This window comes from Lethenteron reissneri, chromosome 11 (genome assembly GCF_015708825.2).
Source record: "Lethenteron reissneri isolate LAM-NWPU_2019-01 chromosome 11, ASM1570882v1, whole genome shotgun sequence".
NCBI lineage: Eukaryota > Metazoa > Chordata > Hyperoartia > Petromyzontiformes > Petromyzontidae > Lethenteron > Lethenteron reissneri.
In genome coordinates this window covers 537905-560294 of record NC_083789.1, presented here as the reverse complement: position 1 = coordinate 560294, position 22390 = coordinate 537905, and the positions used below count along the sequence as shown (strand labels likewise).

The following is a 22390-nucleotide window of genomic DNA, read 5'->3' as shown; positions in this document are numbered from 1 at the left end:
TTCTCCTACAACATCAGAGTGCAGCGCCACATTAAATACGCACTACAATGACAATAGTTTAAAGCGATTTTAAGCACGTTTTATTTTCAAAATGGAAATATGGTTGGGGGGGGGGCAGAGCTTTGTGACGTCATATTTGAGGGGGGTCTGACTTTTGTGACGCCGTGTGACGAGGCGGGGGGGGGTGAAAAATCGTCCAAAATCTCGTGACGTCATTTATGGACGGCCCCTAATGTAATAAATGATCTAACAATGGTAGATACGTGCCGGGGGGAAATGAGTCTCGACAGATGGCATACCGAAGTAAACAAACCAATGGACTCTCAAACCTTCAACACCAAGTGGGGGGGGGGGGGGGGGAGGATGTGGATGGCGACCGGAGTCGCTTCGTGGCTGATGCTTCAGCTGCAAGGAGCGGTGGCTGATGCTTCAGCTGCAAGGAGCGGTGGCTGATGCGTCTGTGCAAAATTGCTCGTTTAGATGTCACAAAAAACACGACAACACCCTGAAATACGGCAACGTTCCTGAGAAAAATCTTACTTGGCATCAACTCGGTTGTAAGTTCAATTTCAAGATCCTGTGTATCCAGGTAAGACGAAGTCACTCTTGCAAATGAGACTTTCATTGCCCCTTGAGTTCTCACCTCGTCAAAACATTAATATACTCAAACCAGAAGGCATGCGAGTTTCTATGAGGGGATAAGATAATCGAGGGCAAGTCGGTTGAATGAGAAACAAATCCTGTGCGTTCATTAGTCGTAGAATCTATTATGATCGCCAGCCATGGCTGCTGGATGAAGGACTCCCCAAGTCGCCACCACCTCTCACGATCCTGCAATGTAAGAATCAGCATACCACCTGCACAAACTCTTTACTCCCATCTCCTCGATGGACATGCTCTTAGACACATTTCATTGGTTGCAACCCCATTGTTATTCTTGACCATGAGCCATCATCCGTTCTCGCACAGTGTTCTGGCCAAACCCACCTCCACTCACTTTTATTTACGGTGTCAATGTATGTTGAACTTCTTTTGCACTGTTAGTAGCCAATCGTGCTAACCGATGTCATTAACCTGTGTTTTCCAATCCACGCGTTCCACCTTTGTCCCTCAATGTAATTGTCACCTTGCATCTCTCCTGGCCTATTGGGGGACTTTTCAGTTTTCGTTAAATTTTGTCATTAATGTGTTTCTGATCCGTACGTCATCGCAGGCAGCACGCACTCATTAAAATCGTTCATCTTTCCAAAAGTACCTGCTCTCATCCACCGCTTTGTTTCACGTTTTCAATGCCGGTCCATTAAGCAGAACATCTCTTGTTATTAATCAGGGTTTAAAGGGAAGGAAAACTGTATGAATTGTCTACACATTGGGCACTGCCTGAAATATTGCACACAGTGATCGCACAAGCACGTGTGCCGACAAGGTAGGAGCACCCGGTTCACTTTGGCATTCTGGCAAACCACGCAGTCTCGACATGCGCCGCCCTGTCCATCACCGTCCTCCTCCTCCTGGGCAGCGACTTGCCCCTCCGCCCTGACCTCGGGCAACACCTGTGAGGTCACGCCCTCATCGCTTTGCGAATCCTCGGGCGCATCTGTTGACATGTACAGCCTCTGTAAATGGAATAACAAAAAGGTTACGTCTTGACATTTTAGAATATAAAATCACGATAATGAAAATGAGGAAAATGAAAAATGGATGAAAACGCAAACAATTCAAAATAAAACAGACCTTTGTAAAATAAATCACGAAACAATGAGAACACCCATCAGGGAACACACAAAAGATTGATTAAGAGGTCACAATATAGGTGCATGGCAGTAGTTCATTAGGTTATCTTAGTAAATGACAAATAATAGCTTTGGAGGGGAAAGTTAGAACCATGAAGCCTGTTTGCGACAGAATTGTAACGAAACTTGCAGAGAGATTGTATACAGAGACTCTACAGCAGAGACATGAATATACCTCAGTAATACTTTGGAGGAAATTCGACACGGTGGCAACATTGAATGGACATGGCTTCATGATGGCATATTCTCTATGTGTTTTGTGTGTAATCAGCATAGAATACGTTTTAAAATAATCATGAAAATAGCAATATAGATTTGAAGCTTTCGTGACTGCAGGAATCCCTACTCTTTGGTTATTTCGGTAAAGAACCAAAAAGTAGCAATATGGATAACCAGACAATTTATCCTTCATATATGTCTACACATCATTATTTTGTATTGTGTATGATTTTGTATTGAACTTGTAAACATTTCTTAAAGAGGGTCCTTGCTGTAACATCTGGTAGTTCAAAAGCATTGATTATTGCAAGCCTGACTGGTCCAGAGTATGCTTTTGCTGAATTAATTAAGAAGCCCATGAATCTGATGGGTCGTGGAAGAAATACTTTCATTTTTATGTGAAGATAGATATATGCAGGATACATGGTCTGCTGCTCATCTATTTTACTACTTACTTTCAGATCATACGAGAGCCCAGAGTGTGTGAGCAACAGCTGGTGCAGCACCCGGCAGGACACGCTATGTACAGGGTCTGGCAGGTGCACGCACGTCAGCAAGGCCACCTGTAACGCAGTGGCACCGTTAAAGCCACGCAAAGGACACCGAATGTCTATGCACAGTTTCCTCACACTGTGCACACCCGTCACATCGATGTCTTACAACACTGCCCGAGGACCACCGCCTTACGCTCTCGGTATTGCGAAGAGGCTCTGTGCTGTGTTCGGACCTGGTTCAGGTTGCCGGCCTCGATCTAGCGGTAGACTTGATTTATTAATGTGTTGTCTTTCATTCTCCAAAATCTGTTTTCATACATGCGACAGTGGGATACCATACTCCCTGGTTCTGATTCATCCACAAGAGAAATATGCAACTTTGCTTGCTTATGTGGTTTGGAATTCGCCTTTGCATAATACTGCATTTCACCTGCAAGTTACTCAAACAGATTCAACAACACAGAGGTGTACAGAACTGTATGTACAATTATCCAGACCACCAGCTCAAAAGAACTGAATGTGTGACCTTGTTCTCATTTTGACTACCAACTAACTCAAAGAGCTGAGAAAATATGGTCATCCCAACAAGTAGTAGTGAAGACAAATGTAGACCGGTTTTGTCCTGATTAGGATTCCTCAGCACAGTCATCATTGTTCACTGCTGAAAAATGCCTCTTGGAGTCCCATATATAGAGAGGACTTGTACTTTTACATTATGGGAACCCCTATTAGCACTTGCTACAGAAATAATAATTACAATCTGTAAATGACGAGAAAATCCAGCACAGCCATCTGCATGTCTCTATTGTGATGGACATTGTCGTCATTTACAGATTCAAATTAACTGACTCCAGGCAAATGACTGCAAGTACGCTGTGTGCGAGGTGTCTGGAATTTGCCATCTCCATTACCATGTCCGGAGCCCGCGGTTGTGGCCGGTGCTCGGCGTGGGTGAGCAGCACGACGAGCGGGTAGCGGAGTCTGGGCACGCCGCCCAGGTCTCCCCCCCGCAGAGCGTCAGGCAGCTCCACTCTCTGCAGCACCTTCTCATCTTTTGATATTCTGACAAAGGCATTAAGGAGACTTGCAAAACACTGTTATTTGTCTTTATCAGTTAAAACACGCCTATTAATTCAATCTCTGGTAATATTTGTGCCTCACAACAACAACAAGGGCCCAGGTTCGATTCCCAACTTGGCTGCCTTTGTGGAGTTGTATGTTCTCCCCCTGTTCTGCATTGGTGTCCTCCATGCGTTCCTCCCATCACAAACAAAAAAAAACATAGATTGTAACTGGTATTTGCCAAAGATCTCCATTATTAAAAATAACCTATCATACTAGCTTTACTACCCGGCTTCGCCCGGGACTTGGATCCACCACGCCCGGCCGCCTTTGTCTCCCCAGTGGCGATGTTCACACACCACAGCAGTTACTCGTTTGAGGCTGAGTCGACTTAGGGGAGGCCCAGGACCGGTTCAAATAATCGTCACCGGTGGTGGCCGTGAGCAGGAATCGAACTCGGGTCGCCGGGTTCGTAGCGCAGCGCGCTAACCACTACATTACAATGCGTTACACTTCCACATGCGCGTGTCACATGACAGATTTGAGGTCACAGCTCACTTGCCGTGCAAAAAATATATGCATTATTGAGTTCCACCCCCCCCCCCCCCCCCCCCCCCCAAAAAGTGTATTTTATAATTTTTGCATGGTGTACAGTCTGGAAAGTACCCACATGGCAAATTTCCAGTTTTGTGCATGTCGGGAAGTACGCTAAACATTTTGAACAGACAGATATATTCACAAATTGCCTTTTATATATATACCATATGTAAATAATGTGAAATGAGTCATCAGCAAGCAACTCATGGCATTTTGTAGCAATACGCATCAGATTGGCCATCAACACAGGATAAATGTATTTGTTGTGTAAAAACCCAAGACATTTTGTGACGTGTAGGAAAGATCAAGCTGTAAAAATCTAAAATCAATGTACAAACAACATTGTATATAACAGCGGGAGGAACTGTGAAATGAGCAACGTGACCAGGGGAGACTGAATCTCGCTGAAGGATACGCAAATTGCTCCCTGTGGAGGTAATCACCTCCCAGCGCCGTCTCCATCTGCTGCGGGGAGCGGAGCGTTGGGAGGCGGCGCGCGTGGCCCTGCAGCACGGCGTGCACGGCGCCCAGCGCGCAGCCCCAGTAGCAGGTGAGGACGCACGGCTCCAGGCAGTGCACGGCCAGCGTCACGCCACCTGCACCAAGCCAAACACGATGGGGTTGTTGTGTCCATTCATCTCTTACGTGCCACAGACTATCAACGTGACTTACGAGGACATGGGAAACACAACAGATCAGGTAAACAACAAGAGATGACATAGGACATGATTGATGTTGTGGGGCATAACAGCGCAACCTACGCTGTGCCCTTCACGCAGACCCATTTTACCACTGACAGTAGCCAGCCCAGTGGCTGCCCAAACAATGCAACTGCGTTCTCTCCCAACAAACCACTCCATGCCGTGCCTCTCCGCTTGCTGTACTCATGCACCTCCCATGCAATCTGCTTCTCTCACTCCAAATATCCCTTGTGCCATGTCAGTTCCACATATATCCATGCGGAACCCATCTCCACTTCTCTCTATGCCATGTCTTTGCTTCGTCCAATCCACACATCTCTCGCTCTGGCCATCTCTGCCTCCCTTTCTCTATGCATCACCTACATGCTTGACAATGTATGCATTTTATACTGCTCACTTGACACATTCCCAGACTGCACTTGTCTACACTGGTTCTCTACATGGCATGGTACAAGACATGTCACAGTGACCATGTAAGTCTGCGGTGAGAGGCGGAGACAGCACAGCGTGGGAGAGGCACCGATCGAGAGAAGCACAGCACAGAGAAGCCACGATGCAGCGTTAGCAACCATCACCCTACGTGGAAGGAGGCAGAAGATGGATACAGATCGGAGATGTGTGCAGAGCCGGGAGAGGTGGAGAGAACAGTGGAGATGTGTGACGCGAGAGTAGCAGCAACACCGCACGGAGATCTATTGTGCGACAGACGTGGCGTGTTACTATTCATTGACCCATGACTGACGCGCCATTCATGCCACAATGTTTGAGCAGATAGAAGTTTTTAAAAACTCACAAAATTTGAGATGTATTGTAAAATATTGTGCATATATGCTTTAGCAAAACATGTATACATTGTCTTCGAGGATACAAGCACGTTGGAACTCACCGGCGAGGGAGGCCGTATTTGAATCCGCTATGTCCAGGGCAAACACGCTGGAGACCCGCTGCATGCTGGTCTCGGGTACAATGGGCCAAGCGCCAAGATCTCCGGAATGATGGTCGAGAATGACAGGCAGACCCCAGTGCCACCCCAGCCTGACGGGTACATACGCGGCACGTTAGAGTGCTCCACTCATCCTTCAATATCTTGGAGCTCTAAACGTGAAGAACCCAGGGCATCTTAGAGATGGGCGCAAGTCAACTTTTAAATGTTTACGTTTAAATTGGGATATTATTAATAATAAAGGGTTTCTGCCATCATCAGCCTCTACTTCAGCTTATGCTGGCTGACTTTGCACCAGGTTGGCCCTGGAATTCATACAGGGCAATGTCCACAACTAGCGGACTGAGTTCTACTGCATCTCACTTTGCAAATTGGTGCAAAGTGGGTGGGGCAAGGCCACAGCGAAGATAATATGCCAGGCTATTCTGAAGTAGCTCTGGCGGCGCATGTGGTGCTATTGGAGGCATTCCAGTGTCTATCCCACCGCAACGCGAAGGGAATTGATACAAAACGGCGTCCACTGCCACCCCCTCCTGAAAAATGGGCTGCCACATTAAGAGGATGCCATCACTGGTGGGACTATCCTGCCTATGGTGGGACTATCCCACACAGCCTACAAACACACGTGCATACACACACACGTTCATGATACAAGATATAGCTTCCTACAGGCACACAGGAACAAAGCACCAAATGTGTTTATATATTGTGTTGCAAGGCACTTTGGGATGCGATGGCATTCAAATACTATTACACACACCAACAACAGCTGCCATTTGGCACGAAGCAGCGTCACCACTGGCACAAGTCCTTGTGTCAGGCTAGGTGCACTTTGGAGCCACATGAAGTGCCGAAGATTTGCTGACAGGTCACGGGGCAGACCCAGGTGTTATAGGTTGACTGTCTGAGTGTCTGGCAAAATGCACCACCTGTGCTCCTTACTGTGCCAACTTTCTGAATTTTAGCCACCCGGCGTTCCGCTCGTTGTTGTGAGCGTCGCTCCTCTGCCCTCCGTTGTTGTTGGAGGGCGACCGCCTCCAACTGCCCAAGTAGCGTCCGTCACGAGCCTCCTCCTTAAATGCAGATCTCGACACCGCTGGTACAATCGGCAAGTCCACTCAGCTCCACATCTTCTGTACCAGATCAGTCCATCTCTTCTCTAGCCCGTGCCGCACCATTTAGTCCCCTCTATCCGACCAAACAGCCGCTCCTTGGGTATGCGGTGGCTGGGCATGCGGTGGCTGGGCATGCGGTGGCTGGGCATGGGGTGGCTGGGGCATGAGGTGGCTGGGCATGCGGTGGCTGGGCATGCGGTGGCTGGGCATGGGGTGGCTGGGGCATGAGGTGGCTGGGCATGCGGTGGCTGGGCATGCGGTGGCTGGGCATGCGGTGGCTGGGCATGGGGTGGCTGGGGCATGAGGTGGCTGGGCATGTGGTGGCTGGGCATGCGGTGGCTGGGCATGCGGTGGCTGGGCATGGGGTGGCTGGGGCATGAGGTGGCTGGGCATGTGGTGGCTGGGCATGCGGTGGCTGGGCATGCGGTGGCTGGGCATGGGGTGGCTGGGGCATGAGGTGGCTGGGCATGCGGTGGCTGGGCATGCGGTGGCTGGGCATGCGGTGGCTGGGCATGCGGTGGCTGGGGCATGAGGTGGCTGGGCATGCGGTGGCTGGGCATGCGGTGGCTGGGCATGCGGTGGCTGGGCATGGGGTGGCTGGGGCATGAGGTGGCTGGGCATGCGGTGGCTGGGCATGCGGTGGCTGGGCATGGGGTGGCTGGGCATGGGGTGGCTGGGCATGCGGTGGCTGGGCATGCGGTGGCTGGGCATGCGGTGGCTGGGCATGCGGTGGCTGGGCATGCGGGCTACGTGACCCAACCAACAAAGCCTCGCCTGCTGGAGGAGCTCAATGATGGGACTGATCAGACCCTTTAAGGATCTGTGAGCTCACACAATCAAGTCCGGTTAAACCCAGGATGGATCGTAGGCAGGCCTGCCTGAATGTTGCAAACCGGTGCCAATGTTCCTTCAGAAGGGTTCACGTTTCGCAAGCATAGAGAAGGGAGGGCATAACTGAGTCGATTGGAGCGACAGGCCAGGCAGCTTCCACGTAGCGTGAGGCAGCTTCCACGTAGCGTGAGGCAGCCGATGCAAACATAACGCCGCTCCACTGATTCGGAGACCACTGCTGCCAACCCGGAACTAATCATCATCCTCCACTCCCCACGCAACTGCCCCATCAATCGCAAACACACACACCGCTCCCAAACTAAGTGGCGGCAATGTCACCAGGGCGCCTGTGCCTGGCTAGGTGCACTTGGACGCGAGGTGAAGCGTGGGAGGATCGCCGCCGACACGTCAGACTCCGGTCCCAGGGGTTGACCGCCCGAGATGACTGGCACACGCACCACCCCACCGCGGACACTCAACACACTCGCGGCGCCCGGCATCGCCGGCACGCGCGTTGCGCACGCACAGAGGTCGGGGCCTGTCCTCACCGCGCCATCGCCCTGGCAGCCAGAGCCGCCAGGGCGACCACGAGCAGCGCGGCGCCCACGGGAAGCCACAGCGGAGCCGCCGCCTCCTCCTCCTCGCCCTCCATGGCGACCGCGCAGCCGCCTCATGCCCGTGACGTCATCTACCAAACACGCTACATGACGTCACGCACGCGCGCGTTACCGCGAGAGGGGGCTGCCCTTGTGACGTCACTCGCAGCGGGCACCGGGAATGATTGTCCCCTGGTGAATGGGAACACTGCAACAAGTTAGGCAGATCTGAGCTCAGCTGTGAAAGAGGACCGCGGCACGGTCATTGCACAGCGCCGCTGTAGTTGTATTAATATCGAGTCGCATATGCTGGCAGCAATGCAGCCGTCGTGGCAGTGGATCGATGTCCTGGCGCTTGGCTCGCAGCTGTCGCCGAGCGCGATGCCGCCCCCGCGCTGGGCGCTGCGCGTGGTGGCCGCGCTGGCTCTGTGCCTGGGCTTCTGGTGGCTTCACAGGGGGCAGCGCGGCTTCCCGCCTGGCCCCAGAGGGCTGCCGCTGGTGGGAAACCTCTTGCAGTTGGACCTCAAGGCCATGCCCGCGTCCTTAGCCAAGGTGCGTGTTCATTGTTTGTCCTTTCTCGCACGGTTGGCTACGTACGGTGCGAAAAAAGTCTAAACGACATACACACATTGAGCTCCCCGGCACTCGCCGAGGTCAGCACTGCGAGTGGATGTACGTTCCATGTCTCTTGACATACTTTGGTAACTTAATGGTATACAAACACATTTTTCCCTACAAATTTAAATGTGTATTTGTATCCATTCCATCTCGTTCAATTTGTCATTATCGGGCACGTATGAGAGTGTAAATGTTTGAGAGAAATTCATCTTCGTTGCACATTTCTGATTTCCGTTCCTTAGTAATAAAAATTTCACCTTAAATAAAGACCCTTGAATATCGCAGGTTTATCGTTCGCGGTTTCGACCTAAAGAGGGCGACCTCTTTGTGCCAATTTAGCTGTCGCGGGGGTTCGGTTTGGCCTTTCGCGGGGGGACATTGTCCCCGCAAGTGCGGTGTCAGTGGCTGCGGATGCCGTGGTGCGAGGGGATGGCGAGGGGATGGCGAGGGGTGCGAGGGGATGGCGAGGGGTGCGGGGGATGCGAGGGGATGGCGAGGGGTGCGAGGGGATGGCGAGGGGTGCGGGGGATGGCGAGGGGATGGCGAGGGGATGGCGAGGGGTGCGAGGGGATGGCGAGGGGTGCGGGGGATGCGAGGGATGGCGAGGGGATGGCGAGGGGTGCGGGGGATGCGAGGGGATGGCGAGGGGATGGCGAGGGGTGCGAGGGGATGGCGAGGGGTGCGGGGGATGCGAGGGGATGGCGAGGGGATGGCGAGGGGTGCGGGGGATGCGAGGGGATGGCGAGGGGATGGCGAGGGGTGCGAGGGGATGGCGAGGGGTGCGGGGGATGCGAGGGGATGGCGAGGGGATGGCGAGGGGTGCGGGGGATGCGAGGGGATGGCGAGGGGATGGCGAGGGGTGCGAGGGGATGGCGAGGGGTGCGGGGGATGCGAGGGGATGGCGAGGGGTGCGAGGCAGTCAGTGGCACCTCACAAGCTTCTCGCGATCCCCGTAGCCCTGCCGCTCCCCACTCGCGGACAAACACCCGCTTTGGATCGTCATCAGTAAGTGCAATATTTATTCAGTATGTATTCTGCTATTTATTGTATAGTAATGTTTTTGTAAAGGGCTTTTACTTTATTTCAATTATCTTTGTTTATTTGGCGTACAATACAATACTTATTTCAATTGTGAAGTGTCTGTTTTTGGTTGCCGTGTTCCTAATCCCATGATTGAGGTACGGCTTCAGTATTGAATATTGCGGTTTAGCTTTCGCGGCACTTTCCACGAATGTAACTCTCCGCAATATTCAAGGGTCTCCTGTACAGCGTATTTAAGCTTGTTTGAGGTCAAATACGTATTTATCATCATTCAAACCCCTCCAAATGTTGCATCGACTTTATTAAATTTTGTTATTTTTTTGTCTTCAGATGCTCTCTCCGGCTTCTTTTAAAATGTTTTTAACCTTCGACAATTCTTGGAACGCTTCCAAAAACGTCGTTTCAGGATGTTTTTCGGCACAACAGTTACAAATGTTAACATTTTAGCTTGCTGGTTAAGTCCTAATTTGTGGAGGGACAAAGTAAAATAGAGTTTTCCGACTTGAAAATATTTGCCATATTTCAATGAGCAACCTTCGAATGCTCCCGATACAAACTTTTGTAGGCGTCGGTTGAGAAAAAATGTGTATCTCGAGTGGCTTGGCGGCCCAGCAGTCAAAGTGCTGGGCTCGCACTGCTGCGATTCTGGGATCAAATCAGGCTAACGACCCCCACGCTTCACCCGGGTTCTCAAGAGCAGTTCGTTGATAGCCTCGCTCTCATCACAAATACTTGCACACAAACATCAGATATGGTCTGTACATTTGCTATTATTCAAACAAGACGAGGGGTTCACTGTGGGTAGCTTAGGTTATCGTTATTGAGGCTACATTTCACTCAGTCGACCCCACTGCATAAACCGATCTCCTTGGCCCGAAAGCCAGGAGCGTAAAGGGCAATGAAGCTCCATACTTAAACTATGTAATTTCATGGCCTGGAAAGCAATACTGCTGTACATTTGTAAACCCCATGACCCACCTACCTCACCAATTTAAATCATATTTCCAATTTCGTTTTTCTAATTTTGCCAATTTTTTTTACAACTCCCATCACTTAGTCACCAGCCTAGCTGAGTTGCTATAAATGTATGTATGTTTAAATTTTCACACCGTATCTAGCCAATCGTGCTAATCGGAGGTGCGAATCAATGAGGTATGTCCACATACCAGTTCACGTACCATCTGGAAATCGCGATGTTTAAACTTTTGATGTTTATTATTTTATGTTCAATAATCGTTTTCTGACAAAAACAAGTCTAATGCTTCCTTTGGTCTCATTGTGCCGTCCCTCCCATTGGCTCTCAGCTCTCAGAGACTCATGGTCCAATTTTCAGTGTATCTTTAGGACAGACGCAAGTTGTGATTTTAGCCGGCAATGACATCATCAAGGAAGCTCTCGTTACCCAAGCTGAGATGTTTATTGACCGCCCCGAAATACCCATCTTCAAAAAGTCTTTGGGAAATTACGAAGGTAAGAAGGCATTCTTTGTACCTCATTAAATTCGTAGCGCGTAGAGCGCTGGATTGCGATTGGCTCAGAGCAAATGGGCACTACGTTTGGGACCGCCCCTTACACCAGACACGTGACCTGGATGAAGATCACGGCCTGAGGAAGGATACGCAAAGGGCACGGGCCACCCTGTGACGCGCACACGGCCACCCTGTGACGCACACACGTGACGCACACACGTAACGCACGCACGGCCACCCTGTGACGCACGCACGGCCATCCTGTGACGCACGCACGGCCACCCTGTGACGCACACACGTGAAGCACACACGTGACGCACACACGGCCACCCTGTGACGCACACACGTGACGCACACACGGCCACCCTGTGACGCACGCACGGCCATCCTGTGACGCACGCACGGCCACCCTGTGACGCACACACGTGACGCACACACGTGACGCACGCACGGCCACCCTGTGACGCACACACGTGACGCACACACGTGACGCACGCACGGCCACCCTGTGACGCACACACGTGACGCACACACGTGACGCACGCACGGCCACCCTGTGACGTGCACACGGCCACCCTGTGACGCACGCACGGGTCAGCAACGTGGCCATTAACAAACAACATGCAACAAAAACTGACAAAGTGTGCAAAGGTGCATGCCTAGATTTATATTGAAAGACAGAAACATGGATAAGAGTACATTTATAGGTTGATTTTAGGTAGTGCATTGTCTGCTAAATGCATCTTCATCATACATGATTATCTTGTGTAATAGTCGTAACTAAGATTCATGTCAATCACACATCATAGGAAGACGACGATAATCTGAAACACTCATAGGATGGGCTCTGCATATACAATGATCATACGAATACCAAGGCTAAGGGTTGTAATAACGCGATCGTGATTCTCTCAACACGCTCCTCTCACCGGCGCCAGGCCTGCTGCTGAGTCATGGGTGGCAGTGGAGAGCGAGGAGGCGCTTCACCCACATGATGCTGAGGAACCTTGGGATGGGCACGAAGAGCATTGAAGAGAAGATCGCTGAGGAGGCCGAGTTTCTAGTGCGAGCTCTAGAAAACAAAGAAGGTATCCAATGCACGACCGCAATAAAGGAATGTTGTACCTGTGCAAAACCTTCATGGGCGAATGTCAGCATTAATATCGAGTGTATTTCAGTGGTCGTTGCTTTGTTTCTGACAGCATTCTAATCGTGCTGAGGTGCGTGTTCGTAAATTAGAGGTGGTGACGTGGTCCAGTCGTAGCGCGCGTTCGCCACGTGTTGCCCATCTCGGCAATTGTCCCCCCCCCCCCACCCTGCACGCGTCCCACCCAGCGTGACAGTCGACGCCGAATCACGTCCACAGCCGTCGCCTGCCCTCTTCTCCTCGGGACTCTGCGTCGCTTGTCCTGCACCGTCACGGAATTCCCAGCGTCCGTGTCGGACTCCGGCGCTCGAACGCCGACAACTTATTTTCGAGCCGCTGAGCGTCCTGCTCCTCTCTGATCCCCACAGTGACAGGGATAGAGCACCCGTGCCTCCATTACCACACTCGGACTCATCTCTCTTCTCTGACGTGGTGGTTTCCGTAGCCCATCAAACGCCTGCTTGCTAAAGAAATGCACCTCTTGGCCTCCTCACAGCACCCTGCATTGTGGACCTCACTGCATCACTTAACAAAGTCCTCTAACCTCATCAACGTTGGGAGAATGTGGTGTTGTGGTGTTTGCATGGAAAAGCATTCATCTAGTAGTTGAGAAGATGTTTATTATGGTAATGATGTCTATATATTATTTTGACCGTACTACTTCTCCCAACTTCTTCCCATGCACTAGAAAAACCTTTTGATGCACATTCCGAAATCATCAACTCAACGGCAAATGTAATCTGCTCCATCATATTTGGAGACCGCTACGACTGGAATAATAAAACATTTGTGAAGCTCGTGAACATTATCAATGAGAATATAGAACTGTCTGGTAATGATTGGTCCCAGGTGAGTAGTGTTATTGCAATCACGAATCCATGTTTAAAATCCTTGCATCTATATATGTTTCTGTGTGGACAAATATGCTCTATATAAGAATAGGTTTTACCCTTTCTGGCAATAAAACAGGTGTTGAGATTTCGATGTAAAGCTTTCGTGGACTGCATGGATTCATATTCTTGGTTCTTTCGGTAAAGTCACGTAGAAGGGAAATAATAAAGTAATAAAAATAAAACATAATAAGATGTAATCCTCACGACGTTTCGGCCACAACACAAGCAGCCGTCCTCAAGTGAAGAACAGGGCGGTCGGAAAGACAGCGTCCTAGTTTATTAGGACGCTGTCGTTGTGGCCGAAACGTCGTGAGAATTGCATCTTATTATGTTTTATCTTTATTATTTTATTATTTCCCTTCTACGTGACTTTACCGAAAGAACCAAGAATATAGGTGTTGAGATGTTAAACCACCAAACTGAAACCTCTTGCAAGGAATCATGTCTGCATTAATCACATATACTTGTGGTGAACATGCAAACAAAAAACATGCTCTGGTAGTATATGCATTGCCCTATTATTTGGTTTGTAAACAAGATGGGGGTTATGACTGGATCCTGGAAGTTTTTCTCAGGACTGTTTTTACCACCACAGCACTAAATACAGAATCGCTTCACTGTGATAGGAGACGGTCAAGTGTGTGCAATTTGAACTCGGTCTTTTGATTTCAATTAGTTTTGAGGAGTGACATCCGGAAATGAGAGGGTGGAGCTTTTCCTCTGACACTCTTCAACTATGGCAACAAAGCTACATTTCTGGACCAGTGACATCAAATTCTGGAGACCAGGAGACAGGGCCTCAGGCCACTTTGCGACTCAAAGTTAGTTTAAGTGATGTCACGAGAACTTTGAGCGAAACAGCCAATGTCCCTGCAGTATCCGGAGACATGGCACGATGATGTGTGCATGGATGAAGCGATCTGCTTGAGTGGCGAGCAGTCGCAAGTTTGAGGGCTTCATTCCGGGTCTGGGGATGACTCAGTCCCTCATTTTCTGAGGTTGATAAATTAAAGACCATTGTGTGAGGATTCTTGCAACCTTTTATTCCTAATCACACTCTCGGATGCTCTCAGGGAATTTACAGTAATAACTAAGGCTACCAAATAAAAAATATAAATTCAACCACACTGCCAATGTTATGTCTTTTGTTGCTCGTCTTGGCTATATCGGCAAGGCTGCAGTGGGTATGGCCTGGTTCATTGTTCTGTCTGCCACAGTGGAGGTATTTACACACCTCGGTCTCATTTCCACAGCTATTTGTATTTGAAGTAGTGTGATGGCAACATGGACATTATACAGAATTTCTATTCCATGTTACAAGCCTTGACAAGAACAGTTAAACAGAATGAAGAAGTGATGCCATATAACCTGCATGTTCTGCATGAAAATGGAGAAAACTTGATGGTGGGAAGTTTAGAATAAGTTTGTTTAACACGAAAAGTGGAAAATATGTATTTATGTATTTGCAGTGATTTTATCGAAAGAATCAAGAATATGTATTCCCGCAGTCACGAAAGTTTTAAGTCTAAAAATGAATTACTCCAAAACTTCAATCTTATTTGTGCAGTACGCATTTTCTGTGGCCCTGAGTCAGTGGTGGACATTCCACCTTCCTGAGTAAATATGATTACTACCTCACACCAAGTGGGTGCTCATTTTAGCAGTGTTGGTGGGACGATGAGTCAATTTTATTGAGGTTTAAATGGCGATGTTACAGATCTTAATATTCGTTTTTAATAATTATTATCTGCGTTTTATTTTCTTTCCACAGATTTTCAATTCGTTTCCTCTGCTGAAGTATTTCCCAGGACCCCACCAACGAATAAACAAGAATAAAGTTGTCTTGAATGCGTTTATTCAAGCCAGGATTGAAGAACATGACGGGGCACGCATTCAAGGAGACCCCCGCGATTATTTGGACGCCTTCATTGACAAGAGGATTGAGGTTTTTTTCGATATATTGAAACAATCCATATCAAACATGCAGCACTAAAAATTATCTACGTTGGGCATTGCTCCCTGCAAAATGCAACTTTCGACAAAATCACTTAAGTCGAAACATAGTTTTACCATTGATGTATTGCTATACATTTAGGTTACGTTCCTGGCAGTAATTCTTCGGTAAAATTTTGCTGAAAAAATGTTAAGTAAGTACTAAAAAGGTTAACGCAAGATACTCAAAAAAATATATAACAAGTTTAGATAAATAATAAAAGTGAAAACGGACTTTGTGTACCTCACGAGAGGGTGGTACCGAGTCCAGTATGGCGATGTTGTAGACACTGAGGCTTGGGAGCCCCCTGGTGGACACGGTGGCGTCGTAGTGTGTCATCACGCACGCTGCCCAAACTACTGCATTCTTTTCTTTAAATTAGAAACAAGGTAGCGAATCACCGCTTTTTACATACTATTAATTTGTTGGCGACGTTATCGTGAAACGTAAATAGGAGGAACGTAAATAGAGGACTTGCTGGTGCTTTACTAGACACTTTAAAACTGTCTTTTAGCAGCATGCGCATGGGATGAGATTATGATCTCATTGATTGCATTGCTGGTGTAAAATGTAACGGTAAACTGGTAGTGGCTGTCTGAAAAACACAGACTGTACGACATCGCTCAAGGAGTTGTGTGCAGCAAAGCAGAGCCGAGGAAAAATAATTGGCGTTTCTTGATAACCTTTTCTGGATTTTGATAAAACATTCCACATTTATAGTCTGATTTTCAGTAGGATTCTTTCCTTAATGTCAGTTTAAAACCAGTCTGGAATAGTTGTGAAAGATATATACATCGTAACTCATATCTAATAAAATGTTGACATCAAATATGTTTTCGGTGACCATTAAAGATCCAGTAGAATATCACACATCGGAATCTTGCACCATCTGCTTGTATGGTTTTAGCCTCATTACATTTCATTTTACATTTGGGTGTTTCCTCGATCTTGTGTCAAAGATCACCTCTTCTCACAATTTTGAATGGAAATATAGCAATAACCAAACCTTACAGGATTAAATCCCAAAACACAGACAGCGTATGCATATTCCTCTTGTCAAGGTGTTTGATTTGTTTAATAACTCTCTTCCATTGCTCTTGTAGGATTCACTGAATCCAGACACAGCCTTCTCTGACATCGCCCTCATTAACACGATGGCGAACCTGTTTGTGGCTGGGTCGGAGACCACCTCCGCCACACTTAAATGGGGTATCCTGCTCATGATGACACATCCCAAAGTACAAGGTGAGTACATGTCACATGAGTCCATGAAATCGTGTCAAGCATACAGTTAATTACTGTATGCTTTACACGGTAGGTTTTCGCACCCAATGTTGTTCATGAGTGTTGTGTTCGGCCACTTAATGATCTCGTTAAATTAAAGACCATCCACCACCCGACAGCCAAACACAACACGGTCACGTTTACAAGTGTTTAGCACGCCATTCATTTAGATCACCGGTAATTTGAACAACAATCCTCACAACCAAGTTTGGGTTCCGTCCTGAACATGCTTGCTGTAACATCGTATCTCGTTGCTAAATTGGTTGTTAGCATTCTTCAATCTACCGGTGAGTGAGCTGAAACAGTAACAGTTGGCATGTTAAATGCTTGTACATGTGACGGTCAAATTTGTTTGGCTGTGTCAGATGGTAGAGGAACCTTATGATAGGAATTAGCCAGGTCAGTAAGTCACTTAACCCAAAAAACAGTTATGAATCATATACAGTAAACCCTCTCTATCCGCAAGGGTTACGTTTTTGAAAACGCTCACAAATGCAGAATTTGCGAATGCAGTAAACTTGTTCTAAAAAAAAAATGGGGTTACGTTTCTGGTACAAGTTAACATAGGGGGGGAAATGGTAAAATAATATTTAATTACTACAACAAATAAATAATGAATCATAAAGAACAATGAATTTTTTAACCTTTGATGATGATGATCTGATAACGATGCAGGTGGTGGTGAGGAACTCGCTTCCCCTGATTGCAGTCACGTGATTTTGAATGGACCTCACAGTCGCTTGGTTTATACCTAAATATATAAACGAGTTGACTGTAAATACGTATAATGTAAAAATGTACAATAGCGAGTTCAGAGCAGGATTACTGCGAGAGTTGAGTAACTCCCGAATATGCGAAACTCGCGAATTCAGAGCTAATGCATAGCGATGATTTACTGTACTGTGTACATGTCATCCTGACTGAACTGTCATTGGTGGTGGTCCAGTAGTGACTGTAGAGAATGTTCATATCACTATAGAAACCTTCACTCAATGCAAAGCAGCTGCAGTGTATGGCAATGTTCTGACCTGTCAATCTACATGACAACAGAGTCAAAGATGCCGCAGTGCGCCACATGTAGCAACAAGGCGTGCGTATGCACTGCCAGTGGAGGAATCCTCTAACACGTTTCCTGGAGCCCATTGCCGTTCCGTGTCAGAGTTGAGCAGCAATATGTGGAACATGCTTCCCCCAGCAGAAGGATCTCCCAGTTACAAAACTTCACTTGGGAAGGTATTCGTGCTGTCTTTTTAATGCATTCAAAACTGCTCCAAAATCAGTTAAGAAAAATGACGCTGCATGCAATCTGGCTGATGAAACTACCGGCTCGATTGATTCATGTTCGAGGATGAATTCTTCGTAGCAGAGACATGTTTTATAAAGTGCAGCAGTCATATTTCATGAACCTTATCTCCATTCACGTAGCACGAGTTTATGTAACAACCATCGTTTAGTTTGTATTAGTATGTGTACACGCGGTATTCGCTGGCGATGTTTCCCTTTTCTGTACCTACAGAACAAGTTCAGGAAGAAATAGATCGCGTCGTTGGATCCAATCGCCGGCCGGCTTGTGCCGATCGAGCATCCATGCCCTACACCAACGCCACAGTTCATGAAATTCAGCGCTACGCCAACATCCTGCCGATGGCATTTCCACACGCTACCACCGCCGACACAAAACTGCGCGGTTATTTCTTGCCCAAGGTGTGTCCACGTAACGTGAACCATCACAAACGATGATTGGCTAACATATTCTATATATAAACAAACATCGGAGTGATTTCCTGCTCAAGTGAACAATGAGGTGGTGAAAATCTGTTTACAGTCCTGAACCAGTGGTATAAATGCCACATTCATATGGCAGGGGTTAGTTGGTAAGAAAGTCACCGCTGACTTCTCCACAAAATGGTACTTGTTTCATTGAACCCAGGATAATTTTGTATTATGTTGAACTTCTTTCACACCGTACGTAGCCAACCGTTATTGGATGAGTCAACCCTCAAACAGGATTTGAACTGACAAACGCCCCAGTGCGAGCCACTGGCTATACCACTGATCCACCTGGCCGAACGCATTGTCAGAAGGTTCAGAGTACGGTATTGCAGATGCACGAGTAAACTGAAAAGTGGAAAAACATCATTCATGTATTTTTAACCCAGTTGCCCATTCAACAACAATGGTACAGAGTCTAAAAAAGAGAGTTGTTCTGATCTGCATGAGATAAACGTTCTGAGGCCATATACTACACGTGACTGATACAGAATCAGCAAATTGTTTTTAAGTGTCATTGACCTGCCAGTAGAGCCGCAAAGTTGGACCCCAAAAGTTCGGAAATAGCAAATTTTGAAGAAAGTAAAAATGCAAGCATTTAGTCAATTAATCCAATGCAAAAATGGCACAGTCAGGTTACAACAGTGCAGTTATGTAGCACATTACTAAGCAAGGTCAATGGGTAAACATGGGTCATCTATTATGCGTTTGGTGACCAGAGGGAACTCAAAAGTCGATGACATCTGGGGGTATTGGTGAGGCCAGAAGAGTGGCCATTGCCTGTAGGTGTACTGGTTCTACTAGAATAGTTAATTGGGGTGAAATGTCCTTCAATTATCTTTCTTTCTCATCTGATTCTGTGTTGAAAAATAATGTTAATTGCTCTACTGCCGCACACATGAAGACTTCCACTTCCAATCATCATACATTTTTTTTATATTAATTTCTGCAACATCCAGGGTGTTACCAGTAATACCACATTCATTCATCATCACCTTGAAACAACTCAACCCTGTTCCGAGCAGAAATTCCGATCTCAACCATCATCTGACCTCGCACACGTGATGTTCCCAGCCGGCAGCCTTGTTTACTCTTTCTCGTTCGACGGTGGAGTTTGTGTATTCACCAGAGTTAGCGTCTCTGTTTTTTCCCCATAATCAAATATTGCAAGTCCCCTCCATATATTCATATGTGCAAAGTGTGCCGTAATCTAAATTGTCTCGATACAATCTGTGACTTGCAGGGCACACAAGTGGTTGCTCTCATCCACTCGGCGCTCAGAGAAAAGTCGGTGTGGGAAACACCCGAGCAGTTCAACCCAGGCCATTTCCTGGACATCGATGGAAACTTCTATAACCGAAATGATTTTATGGCGTTCTCTGCAGGTAATGTTTTTTTATTTATTTAATCAAGCTGTCTGGATACGGCTTTCATCAGTCACAGTAGAATGATGATGGATATTTGAAGTTCACACAGTGAGGTTGATACACCATTGGTCAAATTGTAAAATAAAACAATCGCAATAAAATCTACAGCTTCCAAAACATGAAAATACTCCTTTTAAAATAAATTCAAGGTCTTGTCATCAATGTACCCAAATAAAAGCGCAGTTATATATAATTTGCAAATGAGACATGTGAAAATAAGTACAATTCAGGTTTTGACCCAATGACCTCTTACAAATAATACCGCGTGTTTGTGTGTTTATGTCACTAGGGCCCCGACTTTGTCTCGGGAAGAACCTGGCCAGGATGGAGGTCTTTCTCTTCCTCACAGCTCTGCTACAACGTTTCTCATTTCAGGGACAGTCAGGACACCCCATGCCTGACCTTACCCCAAAGTCAGGCATAGTTTGGAATCCCCATCGCTACGAGGTTTGTGCCATAAGGCGGTGATAGCATTCCAGATAATAGAGCTTGCAGGTCACTCAAAGTTCGAGTCAAGAATCACTGACTATGAACGAATCTCACTTGATTTGAAGCTTTCGTGACTGCAGCAATCCATACTCTTTGGTTCTTTCGGTAAAGTCACGTGGGTAGAAATAATAATAGATCACGACGTTTCGATCGCAATGCAAGCAATCGTCATCAGGTGAGACAACCACAGCAAGAAAACTGCTGAAGTAGGCGAGAGAGCTGCCGTGACACGAGGTTATATAAGTATCGGCGGTATTTTCTATCTACGTGACTTTACCGAAAGAACCAAGAATACCAATGAAAATATGATCTAATATTCTTATAGGAAATGGAATAAATTAATTCAGGAAAACGTAGAAAGCATATACATGACGCTTTCTGCGATTTGTTTCTATAATGCTCACTGCCTCTGACAGCACATTCGATTCGCACGGTTGGCTACGTATGGTGCGAAAGAAGTTCAACATACATAATGACAGGATCCCCACATTGTAATGAACGCCTTAAAATACAGCAACAGGTTGGAATGGAAATTACAGAAATGGAGGGGAACGGAGTGGCTTTCAGAAGCTCGCGAGACGCGGTGGGATGGCAACATTGCTGACGGGACGAGGGGGGCAGCTGACGGGACGAGCCAGGCGCTGATCCCGGTTCGTCAGCGCCCCCTTGAGGCGCGTGCTTGAGGGTGATTAGTTCAAGTGCAAGTTTTAGGTGGAGCCCTGTGAGCCATTCGGCTCTTGAATCGGGTGCAACTGCAACAAACAAAAAACAAAAACATGAACAAGAAAACATCTCAGAGTCATCTTACTCTTTGGGTCTTTCGTGACTGCAGGAATCCAAACTCTTTGGTTCTTTCGGTAAAGTCACGTGGGTAGAAAATAAAATAAATCACGACGTTTCGATCGCAACACAAGCAATCGTCATCCGATATAACCTCTTACCACACCGATATAACCTCTTACCACACCGATATAACCTCTTACCACACCGATATAACCTCTTACCACACCGATATAACCTCTTACCACACCGATATAACCTCTTACCACACCTGTATAACATCTTACCACGGCATCTCTCTCCCACTTCAGCAACAACAAAAACATGTTTCTTGATGTGGTTTCCCACCTGATGATGATTGCTTGTGTTGCGATCGAAACGTCGTGATTTATTTTATTTTATACCTACGTGACTTTATCGAAAGAACCAAAGAGTTTAGAGTCATCTTCTTTGGGTCTTTCGGTAAAGTCGCGTAGAAAGGTTTAAAGAAAATAACAAAAAAACTACGACGTTTCGATCGCAACACAAGCGGCCGTCATCAGGAAAAAGTCGTCGTTTTTTGTTATTTTCTTAGAACCTATCTACGTGACTTTACCGAAAGACCCAAATAATATGAATTCCTGCAGTCACGAAAGCTTTAAGTCAAGATTTGATTAGAGTCACTTGAAGAGATTTAAAGAATTCCGTGATTGGTGTCGTGAGTCAGTTCACGAGTCGATTGTTTTAAATGTTTCTTGTTATTTGCCGCGTGTCTCGCGGCTCGTACACTGTGCTACGAATTTGGCACGCGGTTAATCGCAATACAGACAATCCAGAGTTAACCGTGCACGATTTTCATCTGATTATATGAAGCTGTTAGAAATTATTTTAGATGAACGTGTAATCAATCCTGTATAATCATTTAGTAGGTCACAAATTAGCAAAACCTGTCCGGATTTTCGCCTTGACATCTTCTTCTTGAAATAAAATGAAATGCTATTATGACGCATTTGATTTTTAAATTCTCAAACATTCATCCCACATCACCATCCCACATCATCCCACATCACCATCCCACACCATTCATCCCACGCCATTCATCCCACATCACCATCCCACATCATCCCACATCATCATCCCACATCATCA

The 22390-nt window shown here is 47.1% G+C and overlaps 2 protein-coding genes across 3 annotated transcripts; one reads left to right on the top strand and one right to left on the bottom strand.

Annotated features, from left to right (window-relative positions):
- Positions 1 to 158: 158 nt before the first annotated feature.
- LOC133341218 (cell growth regulator with RING finger domain protein 1-like) lies at positions 159 to 8438 on the bottom strand. The gene is made up of 6 exons (XM_061549679.1): positions 8304 to 8438; positions 5753 to 5901; positions 4581 to 4761; positions 3418 to 3568; positions 2468 to 2575; positions 159 to 1616 (listed from the first exon to the last, which is right to left on the bottom strand). The coding sequence occupies exons 1-6, from the start codon at positions 8405 to 8407 to the stop codon at positions 1323 to 1325; spliced, it is 987 nt and encodes a 328-aa protein (XP_061405663.1). The 5' UTR covers positions 8408 to 8438; the 3' UTR covers positions 159 to 1322.
- Positions 8439 to 8569: 131 nt separating this feature from the next.
- Positions 8570 to 22243, top strand: LOC133341215 (cytochrome P450 2F3-like). Of its 2 annotated transcripts, none has more exons than XM_061549674.1 (9): positions 8570 to 8903; positions 11315 to 11480; positions 12418 to 12567; positions 13315 to 13475; positions 15291 to 15464; positions 16616 to 16757; positions 18313 to 18500; positions 19810 to 19951; positions 20283 to 22243. In XM_061549674.1, the coding sequence occupies exons 1-9, from the start codon at positions 8658 to 8660 to the stop codon at positions 20459 to 20461; spliced, it is 1548 nt and encodes a 515-aa protein (XP_061405658.1). In that variant the 5' UTR covers positions 8570 to 8657; the 3' UTR covers positions 20462 to 22243. The 2 variants fall into 2 exon arrangements, with proteins under 2 accessions (XP_061405658.1, XP_061405659.1); XM_061549675.1 differs by lacking the exon at positions 8570 to 8903 and adding an exon at positions 9848 to 9974.
- The last annotated feature ends 147 nt before the right edge of the window (positions 22244 to 22390 follow it).